This window comes from Podarcis raffonei, chromosome 17 (assembly GCF_027172205.1).
Source record: "Podarcis raffonei isolate rPodRaf1 chromosome 17, rPodRaf1.pri, whole genome shotgun sequence".
NCBI lineage: Eukaryota > Metazoa > Chordata > Lepidosauria > Squamata > Lacertidae > Podarcis > Podarcis raffonei.
In genome coordinates, this window is record NC_070618.1 from 26,182,042 (window position 1) to 26,201,290 (window position 19,249).

The 19,249-nt window shown below is 41.9% G+C and overlaps 1 protein-coding gene across 8 annotated transcripts in view; it reads left to right on the top strand.

Moving 5' to 3' along the window:
* The window catches only part of LOC128405330 (endophilin-A1), a 277,258-nt gene that overhangs the window by 100,781 nt on the left and 157,228 nt on the right, over window positions 1-19,249 (top strand). For all 8 annotated transcript variants that reach the window (XR_008328267.1, XM_053371855.1, XM_053371856.1 and 5 more), the window contains 4 exons: window positions 1,797-2,338; window positions 5,748-5,919; window positions 7,465-7,537; window positions 9,184-9,401. Coding sequence is in view for 7 of the 8 variants with exons in the window: in XM_053371855.1 (XP_053227830.1) it covers window positions 1,797-2,338; window positions 5,748-5,919; window positions 7,465-7,537; window positions 9,184-9,401 (1,005 nt within the window). In the remaining variant the exon portion in view is untranslated. The remainder of the gene's footprint in view (window positions 1-1,796; window positions 2,339-5,747; window positions 5,920-7,464; window positions 7,538-9,183; window positions 9,402-19,249) is intronic.

The window sequence follows — 19,249 nt, forward strand, 5'->3', positions numbered from 1 at the left end:
TCAATCTTGATTTTAATTGAAACCAGAATTGTATCAATACACACCACCTATGCAAGTTTAAATGCTCTGACGATAACAGTATTCACTTGGCTCGTGCACCAAAATGACAAATTTGATGGTGAGGTTTATTCATTCAAGCAATATCCTGGCAGAATCACTAACCATTTTGTCTGCTCTGTATTGCTAAAAAATAATAATGAAGGATTTAATAGGCCAAGGTTGCCCTGCATTGGTCTGCTATGACCATGCAAAAGTATCATTTTCATTACAGTTGTGACTGGGGATTTTCCCCAGCCTCACTCATCTTTACTCCAGACTTCCCCATGTTCACCCAAAAGGTATTTTTTTGGGGGGGGGGGAACCTGTCAATGCATTTCACGGAATGTTCTTACACTCTTCCCTGTGCAGTTAAGATTCCTGATAAGTGACGGGCAGTAACCACTGTCATCGTCAGAAGGGCAGGGGTGGAGAACGCAGGACCACCACACTACTGATGTGAATAATGGCTTGGGGTGGGCAGCTGTTGCCATCCCATCGCGGCAGGCTCCATCCTCTGGGGAGCAATACTAGGCTAGGCACCCAGCATTTGGGGAAATCCTCTGGCTGGCCATTTGGATTGGTGGGCTTTCCCACCACCCCAAGATTTGAATTCCAGCCAATCTGGGCTCGCTGGGTGGGCAGGGCTTGGGAGAGGACTGTAGTGGTGCAGGCTTGACTCCAGTCCGCACCCAGCCTTTAAAAGTTGGTCACATTCAACCCCAGGGACCACGGTTGGCTGAAGAACATTCAGATAAAGATATGAATGAAGCTGTTAAGTTTATAAGCATCAAAATAACTGAAATTATAAATATTATTTCTTGAGACAGTGTAGCTCAGTCTGAATTTAATGTGCAGAATTTATGTTAAAGTTTAATAATGTCTGATATCTGGGATAACTTTTGGACACACGGCTCTCAAGGTTGTGTATAAAGCAGACATGAAAGCAATTTTAAAAAGAAGAAATATAACTAAGAAAACAAAAATTGAATGTTGAGCAATTACACCTCAACAAGACTAAAGAGGCTATTATAAAAAACCAGAAGAAAAATCTCTTTACTGTCAGCCAGAAGCTGAGCAATGAAAGAGTTAATCTAATCTCCCTAGGGAGGGAGTTCCATAATCAAGGGGGTGGCCCAGAAAACCCATCCCACGTTCCTGTCTACTGTTAGTCTATATGCAATCCATTACAGTGTCCAGGCAATATATTGCTTCCATGGGCCGAGGTCTCTTCAGCACCCCCAATAAAATATTTGAGGGCACACTCCCAAAGCTGATGGACATTGCCATTCAAATGGTGTGTGTGCATGCCGCATCTTGTGATTATGCGGGGCAGGCTTACCTGCCCCTCTCCCATATTTTATTCCAGTTAGCACCCCTGACTGCAATTCCGTTCCCACTTACCTGGGAGTATGCCCCACTGAACTCAATGGGACTTCCATCTGAGCAGACGTGTATAAGATTGTGCTGAAAGTCTCTGACTATATTTAGACTTCTGTGTCACTTTGTTGGGAATGTTAACTTCCTTTTACCATCTGCCCTTTGTTTAACAGATGTATTATTGCAGTTCAAATGCATTCATCTGCACTACCTTGGAATTATTTTTCGATTAGGTACTTTAAATAGCTTTTGCCCTTGCATTGGATGCAATTTTGTTTTCATAGAGAGTATATAGGACATTAAGACATAATTGCTAGACTGACTGCTGTCTGAAAGGTTAAAACTGAATTTTTTAAAAATTTTTTTGCTGTTGTATTCAGGTTTTGGAACTGGAAAGGAGGCTAAAGAGTTTCGAGAGAGAATCAAGGAGATTGAAGGAAATCAACAAAGAGTTAACGAAAGGTAACAGTGATCTGAAAGCATTGCTCAAACAGCAGAAGGAAGAAGCAGAGGCCAGGGAGAAGGAGCTGGAGATGCTACTGAAACAAATCAAAGAAGTCCAGCAGGACAAAGCAGACCTGCTGCTACTGATAGATGGGCTAGAGAGAGAGGTTGCCTCTCTGAAGAGGCAATTGGCAGAAGCAAACTCGCTGAGAGATGAAAACAAGGATCTACTGAGTCAAGTGAGGCAATTGCAGAGTTCGCTGGACAGAGCAAGGACAGTGCCTTCCATGGCCAATGCGGAGGCATCCTGCAGGCAATGTCTGTGTAAGAGTAGAAGTGCCAAAGTTAAGTTGAAAACAGGGAAGAAGAAAGGCTTAGTGGGATATCACCAGTCTCTTCTCAATCAGTCCATCAAGGTTATGAGCGGTGTATTTGAGAACTTCAATAAGGACGGCTGGGAGGATGTGAGTGAAAGCAGGTACGGCTCTCATTAACTTCGCTCTGTAGAGGGGACACTGTGCATATGTAAAGTACTAGCAAATAGAGATTGAATTTTAACTACTGTCGATTTGGTATTCAGAAAAAATACTGTCAGAGCCTTTGAAATATCTTGGGAGGTCTTGTTCTGAGTTTATTGACTGAAATTTGCATGCAAAATTAGCCACAACTGCACGAGTATTTGAGTAGGTGCCAGGAAACCCAAAAGAAGGCGATGCTTGATTTCTTCCAGTGATGCTATTTTCATGCAGTCATGAGGCTTGAAATTGACAGTTTGGCAGGTTGATTTAATTTGCTGGCCCTTTGCATATTCACCACTGACAGCTAAGGATTCCCAGGCAAGCCTTGCGAAGTCGGTTTAGTTATCTTGTGACATGCCGACCCGGGAGTAGAAACATTTTCTCCCCTTAATTTAGTTAGATAAATTTTGAATGACCCATTTCAGCTTGCAACCAGATGTCTACAAGCTGTTTAACGTCCTTTAAATTAAGGATCATCCACACTAATTATTTCATGTATGTTTTATGTGCAGTCATTGTACTAACTTTAATTGAATGATGGTTGAAAAATCAGTTCTGTAAAGGTAAGTATAACTGCATAGGTGCTTAGAAACAGTCCTTAGCAAATGCTATTTGAAGCCAGTTCAGGATGTTTCCATAGGTTGTAAGAGGCCAATGGGTGCAAAGTTCCTCAGCTTCCCACTTGATTTGATTTCATACATGTAATGTGCGTCATCCAACTTTCAGAACTTGCCATTTGCACATGAGAATAATGCCTTGAATATTTCCCAGTATTCCCGAAAGGGGTTAGCTCATGTTCATTTGTGTGGGTTTTGTGTGTGTGGTTTTTTTTCAATCTTATGAATGTTGTAAAATCAAATAAATTTATCACACCCCTTTTCATGTTCAACCTGAATTGTATAGTACATTTGTAAATCTGCAGTTATGGAAAGTTGGTTTTGGACAGTTATTTGTATTCATCAAATGAACCAAATGTGTGCAGAATAAGTCTGCAATAAGAAACATCCATTTTAAAAATGGGTACAACAAAGGATCTTCCAGGTCATGTGATGCTTGTCTTAACCAATAATAATTGAAGATCCTTTGTAACAATTTGCACATTATCTTTATAAGATGTTTAAGAGTTTAGATGTGGGTGGGGAACCCACGGCCCGCCAGAAGTTATTGGACTCTAGTTCCCATCAGCCCCAGCCACCATTGCCAATGCTTAAGGATAATGGGAGTTAGAGTCTAGCAATATATGGAGGACTACAGGTTCCTCATCCATGGTTTCGATCAGACCTTGACTTTAATTTGAAATCTGGATAATATATAAATTTTGTAGCTTTCACATTCCTTCCACGACAGGAGGAGTGGTCATTTTCAACTTCTGCTACTAAAGGTGGCAATATCACAGAAACATAACACTGTTTGGTAGCAAGTAGTTTTGGCCATGATGGAAACATTGGATATTTTGGAGGTTTCTTTTTATCTCAAGTATTTGATCATGTGTGTGTGTATGTCTTTGTGTATATAATGTTAAGGGCTTAGGAAGCTGTCATGGGTTGAGTTAGGTCATCCGTGTTGACTTATACCAGTTTCCCCACCCTGATCTCATCTTGTTGTTTGGGATTACAGTTCCCATCAGCCTCAGTCTGCCTGATGAGTGGTCAGGGACAATGTGTTTTGTAGTCCAAAGCACCAACAATCTGAATCTGCTTTATTCAGATATGCGAAATCAGCGCTCTCAGGATACAAAATAAACATACTAGGCACATGTATCCTTAGAGGCAATCAGATGAAGCTTAATTCAGTTTTAAAAGTTTGAGATTAAGTTCTCCCTTGCCATCACTGAAGGCTTTCAGTCGGCATAATAATAATAATAATAATAATAATAATAATAATAATAATAATAAAATTTTTTATTTATATCCCGCCCTCCCCAGCCGAAGCTGGGCTCAGGGCACTTAACAACAATCAAAATAATCCAACATTCTAAAAACATTCATTATAAAATTAATTTAAATCAAATTAAAATCAAATTGATGGCAACCATTAAGCAAAATTCTGTGCAGATTGCCAGAGGAGGGGGTCAGGCTGCGCCCTGACCAAAGGCCTGGTGGAACAGCTCTGTCTTGCAGGCCCTGCGGAAAGATGTCAGGTCCCGCAGGGCCCTAGTCTCTTGTGACAGAGCGTTCCACCAGATTGGAGCCGCGGCCGAGAAAGCCCTGGCTCTAGTTGAGGCCAGCCTAACCTCTCTGTGGCCTGGGATCTTCAGGATGTTTTTATTTGCAGACCGTAAATTTCTCTGTGGGACATACCAGGAGAGGCGGTCCCGTAGGTACGAGGGTCCTAGGCCGTATAGGGCTTTAAAGGTTAAAACCAGCACCTTAAACCTGATCCTGTACTCCACCGGGAGCCACCGGCATATTCTTTAAGTCACCTCAAAGTAAGCTGGGCACCGTTGCTTTTCATATTTATCAATGATCCTATGCCCTTTATATGGTTACCATTAGGTTCTTTCTGAATTCTGGGGGAAAGTTCTCCCACAGATTTGGGGACAAGCAAGGCCACATGTGGCCTATGCAGAAATGTCACGCCTATGCCAGTGAAAATATAATGTCTGAACTATGCATAACCCTGTCTAGAGGAGAGAATTAATGGCTTCTCAGAATTTTCCCAATACACATATTTCCTTAAAGAAAAACAGAACAATTATTCTATTCTGGATCTTTAGATACAGTTGCAACATCCAAGGGTCAAGTGATAAGTGGCCCCCAGAGTCCTGGGCAACTAATGCAAGGAATCAGAGCAGTTGTTGGGATTTCTTGCTGCTGTTTCCTTTCTCCATTCCCTTTCCTTAAGCAGGAAGCGTCCATTACATTTTAAAAGGTATCAAAATAAAGATGATGAAACTACATTCTTATAGTCAGTACTTCATATAACTTATTTCTCTAAATTTCAGGATATGGGCTGAAGGTTTGGAGGACTAAGGTCCTCTGAGGGTCTTCTGCTGGTTCCTTCACTGCGAGAAGTGAACTCACAGGGAGCCAGGCAGAGGGCCTTCTCGGTAGTGGTGCCCTCCTTTTGGAAAACGCTCCCTTCAGATGTCAAGCAAATTACACAACTTTTAGAGGACATCTGAAGGCAACCCTTTATCAGGAGGTTTTTAATGCTTGATGTTTTATGTTTTTAGATATGCTGTAAGCTGCCCAGAGTGGCTGGGGAAACCCGGCCTGATGTGTGGGGTGTTAATAATAATAATAGCACTTTAGTTTGTGTGTTTGTTTTTTCTAGATCATTATGTGGTTGCTTTATTTTCTGCTTTGTTGGATAATTGGAGATCATTAAACCCCAATGTTCTAATGTTTCCAAATCTGGTCTTCATAGTGACTCTGAAACACCAGTTTCCGAGAATCTGGGGACAATAACTGCAAAAAGAGCACAGCATACTCCACTGACAGACAAAAATGACCAACTGGAACAAAATAAGGTGGAAGATAATTCCATGCCTCCAAACAGTGTGCATTTAGAAGGCCCAAGCAAAATATGCTACAAAAAGGTAAAAATGGACTTGAGCACATTTAACCATGCTGCTCTTCAATGTATGTGACAGATATTTAATGGTGATCAAATGCATTTATCTTGTACATAGTGGTTCCTCTTAAGATATGTTAACAGAGTGGCAGGGGATCAAACTATGAGGAAGTGGCAACATCACAAGTCTGATAAGGCATGAACAAGCTGGCTAAACAGCCACTCTGTTATCAAATATTGTTAGTGTTGTATGACATTGCACTGGTGCAGCAGCTGAAAATCACATCCTAAGCATTTACTTACCTCTGCAACAGATCTTTTAATCAGTCACAAGTATAGTAGCCCTGTATGAAACCTGTGCTGTGTGGCAACTATTTCTTTAAAGTCACTCACAGCACGGATCTCTTTGTTTTCACAGTGTCACTGCAAATCCTGTTAGCATCTGTGTAAGCTACCAGGTGTTCCCTTCTTGGCTCATCAGGCAGTGCACCCTTCACACCGTTATTTGTTGTCCAAAGAGAGCTTAGTTTATATGAACCCTGATATACAGCTGTTAAATGCTGTTCTAGTAGGAGCCATGATTGAGCTGAATGAGATTTGCATTGGCATTTCAGATATGTGTTCCACAGAGAACTTTTTGTTTGGTATCTTGCAGTGTTTCTTAGCATAATAAAGTGTGTTTGGGAAGATGCCTTGATCTGCATTAAGGTATATTTTGATGGTCTGTCTGAGTGATTGCCCAGGTGAATTCCCAAAGTTTGTTCTCCTCCACAGAGCAGCCTTCCAGTTATGCAGGGTGCGATTGACCACTCCCGTATTCTTACTGCTCTCATCTTACTAAGCAGCACATGCACAAGCCCAATCTTTATGTATTCAGAGTTCAGTAAATACGGGAAGTGCTTCACTTTCTACATTGTTGATTAGTCTCTTGTTGATTCACAAAGGGAAGGATAATCTGTACCTTTTTAAATAAAAATAGTTTTTATTAATTGTTTCCTTGTGTTACAAAACAAACAAATAAACAAGTAAAAGTGCATCTAGCACCTCCACTTTCATAGAGTCTATTTCATAGTTCGTTCACATTTGGTATAAGACACTATTGTCATATTGTGCTGTTGGGGGAAAAGAGAGGGGGGAGAGAAAGAGAGAAGGAGCGAGGGAAGTAGGGGGATAATGATCTTTCATCCTAGTGCATAGTGTTTGTGCAGGGTTTTCGTGTCAGCGTCACGAGGGTAGGTTATTTGTGTGCATATGTACATAGATAGATAGGCATTGCTAGAGATTAGAGAGTCCAGAATTTGGTTGGTTGCATTCAGTTTGTTACAGTGTGGTTTGATGGTATGGGTTTTTGTTGTTGTTGTTTTGCTAGGGCCAGATTATCCATATTGATTTGTATTATGTTGTGGGGGATAGGTAATTGTTTAGTTGTGCTGTATGTGTGATAAAGGGAAGCCACACCAGGGTGAAGGTGTCCTCCTTTGCTGATTTGTAGCTTTTTAAAATACCCAACTATCTCATGTATAGCCACATGCTCTACTATTCTGTACATGTTTCTTTTTGGTGACTCTAGCAAAAGAAAGAAACAGATGTAGTTCCTTTCCACAGAAAGAAGATCTTGCATTCAGCTCTCATCCCAAGTAAAGGTAAAATTCTTATAAAGTAAAATTTATCATCCTATTATCATTGCACTCTAATATTTGTGTAGAGTGACTTTTAATGTAAACTAAGCCAGTTAAATATCACGTATGCATGTATTTTTCTCCTGTCCCTGGTATCTGAGGCCAATTTCTGTAACTTATTTCTGTTCATGAACATTAGCAGGGTTTTGAGCAGTAACAGAACAGTACAGACCACCTTATGTGGTCCATGCAGTACCAAACCGCTGCCCTTTACTTATTTACCAGAAGCCTAAATCACCCTAAATAAAAACAAATTGAGAACACACTGATAACTGGATGAGCAAATTCATGACTGCATTAGTGCTGAATTTTGTACAGTCTTATGACCTAATCCCAAGTATTTGGGGAAAGTATGGGTGGCGCTGTGGGTTAAACCACAGAGCCTAGGACTTACCGATTAGAAGGTCGGCGGTTCGAATCCTCGTGATGGGGTGAGCTCCCGTTGTTTCGTCCCAGCTCCTGCCAACCTAGCAGTTCGAAAGCACGTCAAAGTGCAAGTAGATAAATAGGTACTGCTCTGGCGGGAAGATAAACAGCATTTCCGTGTACTGCTCTGGTTCGCCAGAAGGGGCTTAGTCCTGTTGGCCACATGACCCGGAAGCTGTACGCCGGCTCCCTCGGCCAATAAAGCGAGATGAGCGCCGCAACCCCAGAGTCGGCCATGACTAGACCTAATGGTCAGGGGTCCCTTTACCTTTACCTATGGTATTCAGTTGAAGTAAGAAAGGTGTTGGAGATGGTCAAATTCTGGACAAATTCTTAACTGGGAGAGTGCAGTATTCTTCATGTCTGCCTTGTATCCTGAGGTGGGGGCGCACAGCCAGTACTCTCTGGAGTTGCGTTTGCAGGTCAAGAAGAATGACTCAGAGTTTAGGACCTCAGAGGGCATTTCCTTCAGCACAGTCTGATCCAAAATCAAATGATAACGTCTGGCCTGCTCCGCCTGTTGTCTCTACTATGATAACCAACGTGCTTTCAAATTTGCAAAGAGAGAAATTTGAAGACACACCCTCTTCACTTCTGATACGTTACTTTTAAATAATCTTCTATCAGTCATGCGCACAGCATCTAGCATGCATTTAATGCCCACATAGTAGTAAGTAAAGGTAAAGGGACCCCTGACCATTAGGTCCAGTCATCTTGCTTTATTGGCCGAGGGAGCCGGCGTACAGCTTCCGGGTCATGTGGCTGGCATGACTAAGCTACTTCTGGCGAACCGGAGCAGCGCACGGAAACGCCGTTTACCTTCCCGCCGGAGTGGTACCTATTTATCTACTTGCACTTTGAAATGCTTTCAAACTGCTCGGTTGGCAAGAGCTGGGACCGAGCAACGGGAGCTCACTGTGTCACGGGGATTCGAACCACCGACCTTCTGATCGGCAAGTTCTAGGCTCTGTGGTTTAACCCACAGTGCCACCCGCGTCCCTCGACATAGTAGTACTGTATACTAAATCCTGCATTGTCTCAACTAGAAAAGTGGGCTTGATTAGGACTTGATTCTAAAGAATGTTTAGTTGTGAGGCATTAAAGTGTGACGAGAGGATGACCATTTCATTAAAGGTCAATGGAAACCATCAAATTAATTGTTGATCTCTGTGACCAATATTTAGTAAACAGAGAGAAGAGAAGTATCGTGGGTCAGAAACCTGGCTGTGCCATTTCACTCAGGGGACGGATTACATCCTTACAGCAGCAGTTAGCCATTCTTCAGAATTCGAAAAAGACAGCCATGTCATCTCTCAAAACGTCCAGGGAAACAAATAAAAAATTAACATCCCAGCTGCATCTTGTTGAACAAAGACTTCAGGCCAGCAAGCAAACTATTCAGGTAATGGTGCACTGTAGTTTCGACATGCAAGAAAACCAAAGTTTGGTGGCCAAATTAATCACATACATCTGTTTACCTGTCTATCTGAATTCAGAGATACCTGTGGGTGCATGACACTGGTATTGTGAAATCCACAAAGGTACATTATACTTCTGAATGTGGAGATTCCATTTAGCTATCCATGCCAAGTGTCAAAAAAATACAAACACCTACCTGTCACTTATTTGTCTTGTGGTAAAGGAATACAGGTAGTGCTCATATTGGCATATTCCTCCTGAGCGATCTTCTGATGGTAAGTTAATTGAAAGCCATAAATAATGTACTTAACTGCAAAGGACTGTGTTGGACTGGCATGTGATCAAAGCATAGAAATTCTCCTTGCCTACTTAGGGTTGCTGAGGACAGGTAGAACTGGATTTTGGCAAAGGTGTTTTCAGATTTCTTCATCCTTTCTCATCCCCTAGGTGTCCAGAGTTTTTGGAAGGTAACTTTTGAGAAAATATGGAAACTAAACCACATGTAAAAATAGTCACACACATTTTTTCCTTGCTGCCTTTACTAACAAACACACTAGATGCAGGTTACAGAAAAAGTAATTCTCTCCAAGCCAAAAAAGAGAGAGATAAAACTGTTGCAGAAAGTTGGGCAAAATATCTATACAAGTTATGTGCCAAATCTCAGCATCCAATTTTAATTTTCTGATTTCAACCAGTTATGCTTAACGTGCTCCATTAGTGCTACCAAAGGAGAAATCACTTTAAGAAGAGGTTTCGGCTACCTTCCAGTGAAAATTAAGAAGGTAAAACATCGTTGTAGTCACTGCAGGAACATATGCATTTTAGAGGTAGCTTTGGGTTTCAAAAGACCAAGTGATAGAAAAAACACATTTTTTAGTACTGCCTATGATCAAGAAATTGGCTGGTTAGCTTTTCCAAACAATCCACGAACTGTAAATCAATGGGCAAACTTTAGTTATAGCTCATGAGTCTAGGTTCCGGTGATACACCAAGCCAAATCTTGGCTTGGATCAGCAAAAAAAGCTGCAAGCTTCTCTCCAAGATTGTGTGCATTGGTGCCAAGCCAAGGTTTGGCTTAGTGTGATATGAGAACTAGGTCACTGAGTGGTAATGTAGTAACTTAGTGGGCAGCAGGAGATACTGACATGTGCTTTTTATGATGTGATGTTACACTTACAATTCACTCTGGAAATGTTGTAATAGATGTAGATGATCTTTGGCATCTATTGATTACAAAAGTTTGTGGACAACAGCAGATATTTTCTTATGCTATTATCATTTAATGACATGCTGTCATGCTTACTGCCCACCCACGTAATATTTTAATGGATGTAGATGGTTTTTGGCATCTATAGGCTGCAAAGCAGGACAGGATGGAAGTGAAAATACAAGCCACTGGAATGATCTGGACGGGTTAGCAGCTGTAGGGAAAGTTGCTCTTAGCTCAAAAACCCCACCCCTGCTTATACATCATAAAAACGTGTTAATGTAACATTGTTTGTATACCTAATTCATGACCCTGGATCAAACGCAGTCCGGTACATCAGCTTTTGTTAACATAGTATGCGTAGACAAGATAACCTTTTGACTGAATGAAACTGAAGAAAAAGGTATGTAAATCAACACAAACAGGTGTTCATTCAGTCAATACTTTATCATCATCCCCATGGACTCTGGTCGTATAAGATCAGCTCTAGATTTAAGATGTAAATGTTCCAGATGTTCATTTTCGAGACTGATTTTACAGTTCCTGCAACCCGAGGATTGGCTGGCGTCTGTTTCCTGGATGGCTAGATTCATTCTCCCTCCCTCCCTCCCTCCATCCCTCCCCTCCCCCCACACAGTGCATGTTTGTAACTATCTCATAATATGTATGTTGGATTTAATATTTTCTCTTAGTTACATGAATTATCTGTAGAATTCCAGAGCCCATATTGTGTTATCTTTGCAATGAAAACCTTGCCCCCCATATTTTCCAGCAAAATTACCGCAGGGTGACTGCGCATTTGGGATTTGGTATACAGTTTCCGAGACTCATCATAAGTACTGAAACAAGACATTCTGTTTGTGAGTAAAGTAGTTAGGCTTTCCACTCAGTGTGTAGAAATCACAGCTGGAGTTGTTACTTAATGTGGAAGTGATGGGATCTGATCTTTCAGGAGTTCCTTAGAAAAATGTCATGGAAGAATTATTGGCAAAATTCAGGGAAACTCTTTTTAAAAGCTTGTTTTTTCCCTTACACCCCCTGTGTCTAATGGCAGTGCTGGAATTTCCATCACCAGATGTCTTCTCAGATTAAGACATCCTCTGCTGTACGTACTAGGGTAATGACAATTATACATGGGTAAGATATAACATTAGCATAGCAAAAACTCATAGAGGCGCAAGGGAAGCAAGATACAATGCAAAACTGCCATACTGTAATTTAAGTCAGTAATCATTGCCTTTTAAATGTAGCGACCCAATTACAAAGCCCCCCCACGACAAAGTTACCCAGAATCCTTTGCTCCCATTCCCATAGTGCTACAGAAGTGGCTCCACAGGAGTAATCGGATTGTTTTATGGGTTGCCTTTGACATCTGAAAAGGACTGAGTAGCTGAGCAAACCCTTCTCATCTGAAGAGGCCAGGCTTTTAAAAAAGGGAACAGACTTGCAACCTGCCAGGCAACTGTTTGCAGCTCCTTTGGGCAGCAGTACACAAAGGCTGTGAAGCAGCTCCTCTTCCAGATGTGTAACTGTTGTTTCTCCTTCAAGCCTCTGCTTGGGATTGCTGTGCTTCAGCCTAAAGAATTCCTCCAGTAGCATTTCAAAAACGACTGCCGGCGTTTCTTAAGGAGTTCCAGTGATGCTAGTAATTTGTAAAAGAAAATCTTTGTTGTTCAGTGCTTTCTGTGTTTTGCACTGAAAAGCTCCTTAGCATTTCAGAGCTCTGTTGGCTTAAGGGAGGTAACTTTTGCTTTAACTTGGTACATCTTTAGAAGAGACTGAGTTACTTGTATCAATGTCAAACACTTAAATTGAATTCACAAAAGCAAAAGCAAAAGCCCTGCCATCAATTCCATTCTAGTCATTCCTTTTCTCTCTGCTCTCTCAGCTATATCTCACAGAAAACCCAGTTTCACAACTCAATCTCATTCACTGCCTCTCCCCTAGCTGGGGAGGTCCAGAGGATGGCAACAAGAGAACGGACCTTTTCTGCAGTGGCTCCCCATTTGTGGAATGCTCTTCCCAGTGAGACTCGCCTGGTGCCTTCATTAACCAGGTCTTGGTTGATTGACATACAATGCCCTTTTAAAATGTGTATGGGGGGGGATTATTGGGTTGTTCTTGTTTTTATTTTTATTATGTGTATTTTATATTGCACTTTTATGTTGAGAACTGACCTGAGACCTGTGGGTATAGAGCAGTATACAAATTTAATAAATAAGAACAATAATAATGTATACCAGTTCCTGTCATTCCATAACACCCTACAGCAGTTCTCAACCTGTGGGTCACCAGATGTTGTTGGACTACAACTCCCATCATCCCTGAACTCTGCCTTGCTAGCTAGGGGTGATGGGAGTTGTAGTTCAACAACATCTGGGGACCCACAGGTTGAGAAAGGCTGCCCTAGTATCTATCACACAGGGTGAATGAAAAACAGAATCCAGGCAGAAACTATGCAGATTTAGGCCATGGGGCTGCACATGTTGAAGCTGATTTCTACACATACAGTTGTCTACAGTGTGGAAATTATTATTTTTTTGATCAAGGTCTGACCGATTTCCATGGGCGTGCAGGGATTCTTGTATCATTCCAGAAATTGGGACATGCTGGCTGGGGTTGATGGGAGTTGGAGCCTAACGATATCTAGAAGAGCACAGGTCTGGTAGAAGCCATCTGAAGCTGTTGCCCCAAACACTTTTCTTGTGTTCAGCACTCTCTGCTAATGTGGGTGGCATTGTGTTGGAGATGACCTTTAAAGCCCTCAACAGCCTCGGCCCTGTATACCTGAAGGAGTGTCTCCACCCCGTCATTTGGCCCGGAAACTGAGGTCCAGCTCCAAGGGCCTTCTGGTGGTTTCCATACAGGGAACCAGGCAGAGGGCCTTCTCCCTGGTGTCACCCTCCATGTGGAATGCCCTCCCATGAGACATCAAGGAGATAAGTAGCTATACAACCTTTAGAACACACCAGAAGGCAGCCCTCTATAGGGAAGTTGTTAATGTTTGATGTTTTATTATGTTTTTTTATATGCTGGAAGCTGCCCAGAGTGGTTGGGGTGAGCCAGTCAGATGGCCAGGGTATAAATAATAAAATTATAATTATTGGATTGCTCTCTGGCTAGTGGGTGGGTGGTCCCATGGTGACCGGGTCTGGGTGACCTTTTTGGGGGGTTCCATTTCAGCGTTATGATACTAATTAGTAACTCTTTTCATTTTGTGACATACATATTTTTTAAAGTACAAGGGCACGATACAGTAGGAGATTTTTCCTTTCCGTAGGTTTGTGTTTCCGCGATCAAACAAAATGCCTTTTATGTTCTACTGATCTCTAAAGCAGGATTGCTATTTAAAAAGTCTTCCATTATTAATGAACTTACATAGGCTGCATGTTGGAAATGTGGCTTATTCATAAATTACAGCAGCTGTTTGGCATGAATCAGACCTGTCTGAGTGCTTATATTCATTGTAATGCAAACTGAATGTTGATAGATGCTAGATGCTAAAAAGGTATAATGTGGCAAGGCAAGTGAATTATCCTCAAAGAGGGAGTGCTGGTATTCAAATACTGGTGCATAGCCTTCCTAGAAAACAAAGGCACATCCCTGTGGATTTCCTTGGCATAAAGTAAGGGGCCCGATTCAGTTGATGTTCAGCACTTGAAAGTCCCATTTCCAACGAGCCCGTTAGGTATGTGCTTTATATTCTTTTATTTAAATATTGGGAGTTTAAAACTGTACATGGCCCTCTCCTTTTAGTTGCAAACTTAATACAAACTATAGTATATCAGTTTTTTCCTGTACATATGGCGTGATTTTGCTATAATTGTATCACAAGTTTTCAGTTGTGATTCATTCCAGTGCAAAGAAAATCCCTTATTTTGTTTTTGTTTTGTTTTCTTGGTAGTGGTTTATAACACAGAACTCTTCCTTTAATATATACAATTTCTGGGTGTCACATAATACTTCATAATGCTGATAATATGTAACTTAATAGTTCTGCCATTTCTTAATCGCTTTAAGCGTTCCTGTTAAAACTGGTAATATTTATAAGCGTTCCTCCAAGCACTAGTTATTTTTAGAATATTCTATTTATTTTTGTTTTTAATAATTATTTCTCTCACATGAAAGACAAAGCAAATGGTGTCTGGAAGAATCAGTGTTCCCCATCTCTGTTTTCTAGAAAGGAAATAGTCCTTTCTAGAGAATCTATTTCAGAGAAACAGACCAGACAAGAAAGGAGGAGGAGTGGCGTTATATGTCAGGGATGTGTATACCTGTGAAGAGATCCAAGATTTAGAACCTCAAAGCCAAAGTGAGAGCATTTGGGTCAAAATTAAGGGAGAGAAGAATAACAGTGACCTCATTGTGGGAGTTTACTATAGATCCCCAAGCCAAACGGAGGACATAGATGATGCCTTCCTGGAACAGATGGCCAAGCATGCAAAAGGAAGGGAGATAGTAGTAATGGGGGACTTCAATTACCCGGATATTTGTTGGATGTCAAACTCAGCCAAGAGCATAAGGTCAAACAGATTCCTCACTGGCCTTGCAGACAACTTCATTGTCCAGAAAGTGGGAGAAGCAACAAGAGGAACAGCCATTTTAGATCTGGTCCTAACCAATGTTGATGACCTGGTTAGTGGGGTAGAAGTGGAAGGATCATTAGGCGCGAGTGATCATGCTCTTCTGAAGTTTACTATACAGCGGAAAGGAGCAACCAAGCATACTAGGACTCAATTTCTCGACTTTAAGAAAGCCGACTTCATAAAACTTAGGGAAGTGCTTGGTGAGATCCCATGGACAGTAATACTAAAAGGAAAGGGAGTTCATGATGGCTGGGAGTTTGTTAAGAGGGAGATAGTAAAAGCACAACTTCAGGCAATACCAATGAGACGGAAACATGGAAGGTGCCTAAAGAAGCCAGGGTGGCTATCTAAAGAACTTTTAACTGAGTTAAGATTAAAAAAGGATGTGTACAAAAAATGGAAAAGGGGGGAAACCACCAAAGAGGAATTCAAACAAATAGCCAGCACGTGTAGACACAAAGTCAGAAAAGCTAAAGCACAGAATGAACTCAGGCTTGCTAGAGAGGTTAAAAGCAACAAAAAAGGCTTTTATGGGTATGTTCGTAGCAAAAGGAAGAACAAAGAAACAGTGGGGTCACTCAGAGGAGAAGATGGTGAAATGCAAACAGGGGACACAGAAAGGGCTGAACTCCTCAATGCCTTCTTTGCCTCAGTCTTCTCCGATAAAGAAAACAATGCCCGACCTGAAGAATTTGGAGCAAAGGATTCAGCAGAGGAAACACAGCCCAGAATAACTAAGGAGATAGTACAAGAATACTTGGCTAGTCTAGATGTATTCAAGTCTCCAGGGCCAGATGAACTGCATCCAAGAGTATTAAAAGAACTGGCAGATGTGATCTCAGAACCACTGGCAGTCATCTTTGAGAACTCCTGGAGAACAGGCGAAGTCCCGGCAGACTGGAGGAGGGCAAATGTTGTCCCTATTTTCAAAAAGGGGAAAAGAGAGGACCCAAATAATTACCGCCCAGTCAGTCTGACATCAATACCAGGGAAGATTCTGGAGCAGATCATTAAGCAAACAGTCTGTGAGCACCTAGAAAGGAATGCTGTGATCACCAATAGTCAGCATGGATTTCTGAAAAATAAGTCATGTCAGACTAACCTGATCTCGTTTTTTGACAGAATTACAAGCCTGGTAGATGAAGGGAATGCAGTGGATGTAGCCTACCTTGATTTCAGCAAGGCATTTGACAAGGTGCCCCATGATATTCTTGTAAAGAAGCTGGTAAAATGCGATCTTGACTATGCTACCACTCAGTGGATTTGTAACTGGCTGACTGACCGAACCCAAAGGGTGCTCATCAATGGTTCCTCTTCATCCTGGAGAAGAGTGACTAGTGGGGTGCCACAGGGTTCTGTCTTGGGCCCGGTCTTATTCAACATCTTTATCAACGACTTGGATGATGGACTCAAGGGCATCCTGATCAAATTTGCAGATGACACCAAACTGGGAGGGGTGGCTAACACCCCAGAGGACAGGATCACACTTCAAAACGACCTTGACAGATTAGAGAACTGGGCCAAAACAAACAAGATGAATTTTAACAGGGAGAAATGTAAAGTATTGCACTTGGGCAAAAAAAATGAGAGGCACAAATACAAGATGGGTGACACCTGGCTTGAGAGCACTACATGTGAAAAGGATCTAGGAGTCTTGGTTGACCACAAACTTGACATGAGCCAACAGTGTGACGCGGCAGCTAAAAAAGCCAATGCAATTCTGGGCTGCATCAATAGGAGTATAGCATCTAGATCAAGGGAAGTAATAGTGCCACTGTATTCTGCTCTGGTCAGACCTCACCTGGAGTACTGTGTCCAGTTCTGGGCACCACAGTTCAAGAAGGACATTGACAAACTGGAACGTGTCCAGAGGAGGGCAACCAAAATGGTCAAAGGCCTGGAAACGATGCCTTATGAGGAACGGCTAAGGGAGCTGGGCATGTTTAGCCTGGAGAAGAGGAGGTTAAGGGGTGATATGATAGCCATGTTCAAATATATAAAAGGATGTCACATAGAGGAGGGAGAAAGGTTGTTTTCTGCTGCTCCAGAGAAGCGGACACGGAGCAATGGATCCAAGCTACAAGAAAGAAGATTCCACCTAAACATTAGGAAGAACTTCCTGACAGTAAGAGCTGTTCGACAGTGGAATTTGCTGCCAAGGAGTGTGGTGGAGTCTCCTTCTTTGGAGGTCTTTAAGCAGAGGCTTGACAACCATATGTCAGGAGTGCTCTGATGGTATTTCCTGCTTGGCAGGGGGTTGGACTCGATGGCCCTTGTGGTCTCTTCCAACTCTATGATTCTATGATTCTATGATTCTATGATTCTATGATTCCTTCTGGATCCCTGAATCATAGGATTAGAGGGTGCTACTTCTAAATTGTGTTCTAGAACCAGTCATTTGTATCTTTTATTATTCTAATTACTCACTGATAATAGGAGTTAAAACCATCAACATTGCCTATGTCCTAGATAAACCTTTAGCATGTACAAAAGTCACTTTTTAAAAGCTTTTAATTGCTTCTGTAGTTACATACAACTTGTGTGTGTGTATTCCAGATACAAAAGCAGTTGTCCTGTATAGATACAATTTAACTCATCTAAACTTAAACTCTCTGGGACGCGGGTGGCGCTGTGGGTAAAAGCCTCAGCGCCTAGGGCTTGCCGATCGAAAGGTCAGCAGTTCGAATCCCCGCGGTGGGGTGCGCTCCCGTCGTTCGGTCCCAGCGCCTGCCAACCTAGCAGTTCGAAAGCACCCCCGGGTGCAAGTAGATAAATAGGGACCGCTTACTAGCGGGAAGGTAAACGGCGTTCCGTGTGCTGCGCTGGCTCACCAGATGCAGCTTTGTCACACTGGCCACGTGACCCGGAAGTGTCTCCGGACAGCGCTGGCCCCCGGCCTCTTAAGTGAGATGGGCGCACAACCCTAGAGTCTGTCAAGACTGGCCCGTACGGGCAGGGGTACCTTTACCTTTTTAAACTTAAACTAAAACAATCTAAGATGAGAAGCAAATGTCTCCTGGATGGAAACTGTTTGCACGTTCTAGAAAATTTATAAATTGCTTTATATTTGCATACTGGGGTAGGAAACATTTCCTAAGATCTTTTCTCCACTGTTGTGAAGAGGGCTTGTGCCTTTACTTGGTGTGAGAGACTCACAGAAGAGAAACAAAGTGGGTACAAGTTGGCTTTTCCTTTGCAGGGTTCAGTACTCAAGTTCTTTCTGTATCAGCTATATTCAATAGCCAGTGCTGGTGACTGCCAAGAAATTCAGAATATATCCAACCCATCAAAAAAAATCTGTAGCTCTCTGAAAATGAAGTTCGGTTGGAGTGGTTTGAGGCCATTCCCTGCTTTCTATGCACAATTTGTGTCAATATATTTGCATTTTATATAGGTTCAGGTATATATTCTGAAATGAATATTTCAAAAGTGTGTGTGTGTATGTCATTCTGGATTGTAGCCAGAGTACTGAATACATTTCTGCTGGCTCAAAATCGCATCTACCAAAAATTTTGTGAAATTAGTTCTCAGTTTCTATTTCACAAATAAGACTGTTAGCTTTATTTTGCATGGAAACATGTAGAAACAAAATTGTAAGGCATTTTTGTTGCTTCTTCTTGTTTCTTCTTGTTGTTTATTATACCAAAAATGAAGCCCATGCAATTTCCTCATTCCTACAACTAAAGGCCAGCAGATTGGGTGTTGGCTCTGCCCACAGATTGATGTAGGGCTCCCAGGATTCAGTTTGCTCCTGCCTTCGGCAAGTGCAGCTAGATGGCCATTTGCCCCCATTCTTAGCTGTCTCCTCAGTTGCATTTATTGAAAGCTTTCCAAGAACTCAGATGATGGACTTGCCAACTGGGCTTTTCAAGATTCTGTAACTTGAGAAGCTAGGTATTAGGATCCTAAGCCAAGCCTAAATACTATACTCTGATAAAATGTTACACTAGGTGTTTTTTATTTTTACTTTCCTATATGGGGTCTAATATTTTTTCTATGTACTACCATAGCCCAATGAATGTCTTTTAGTGTTTGTGG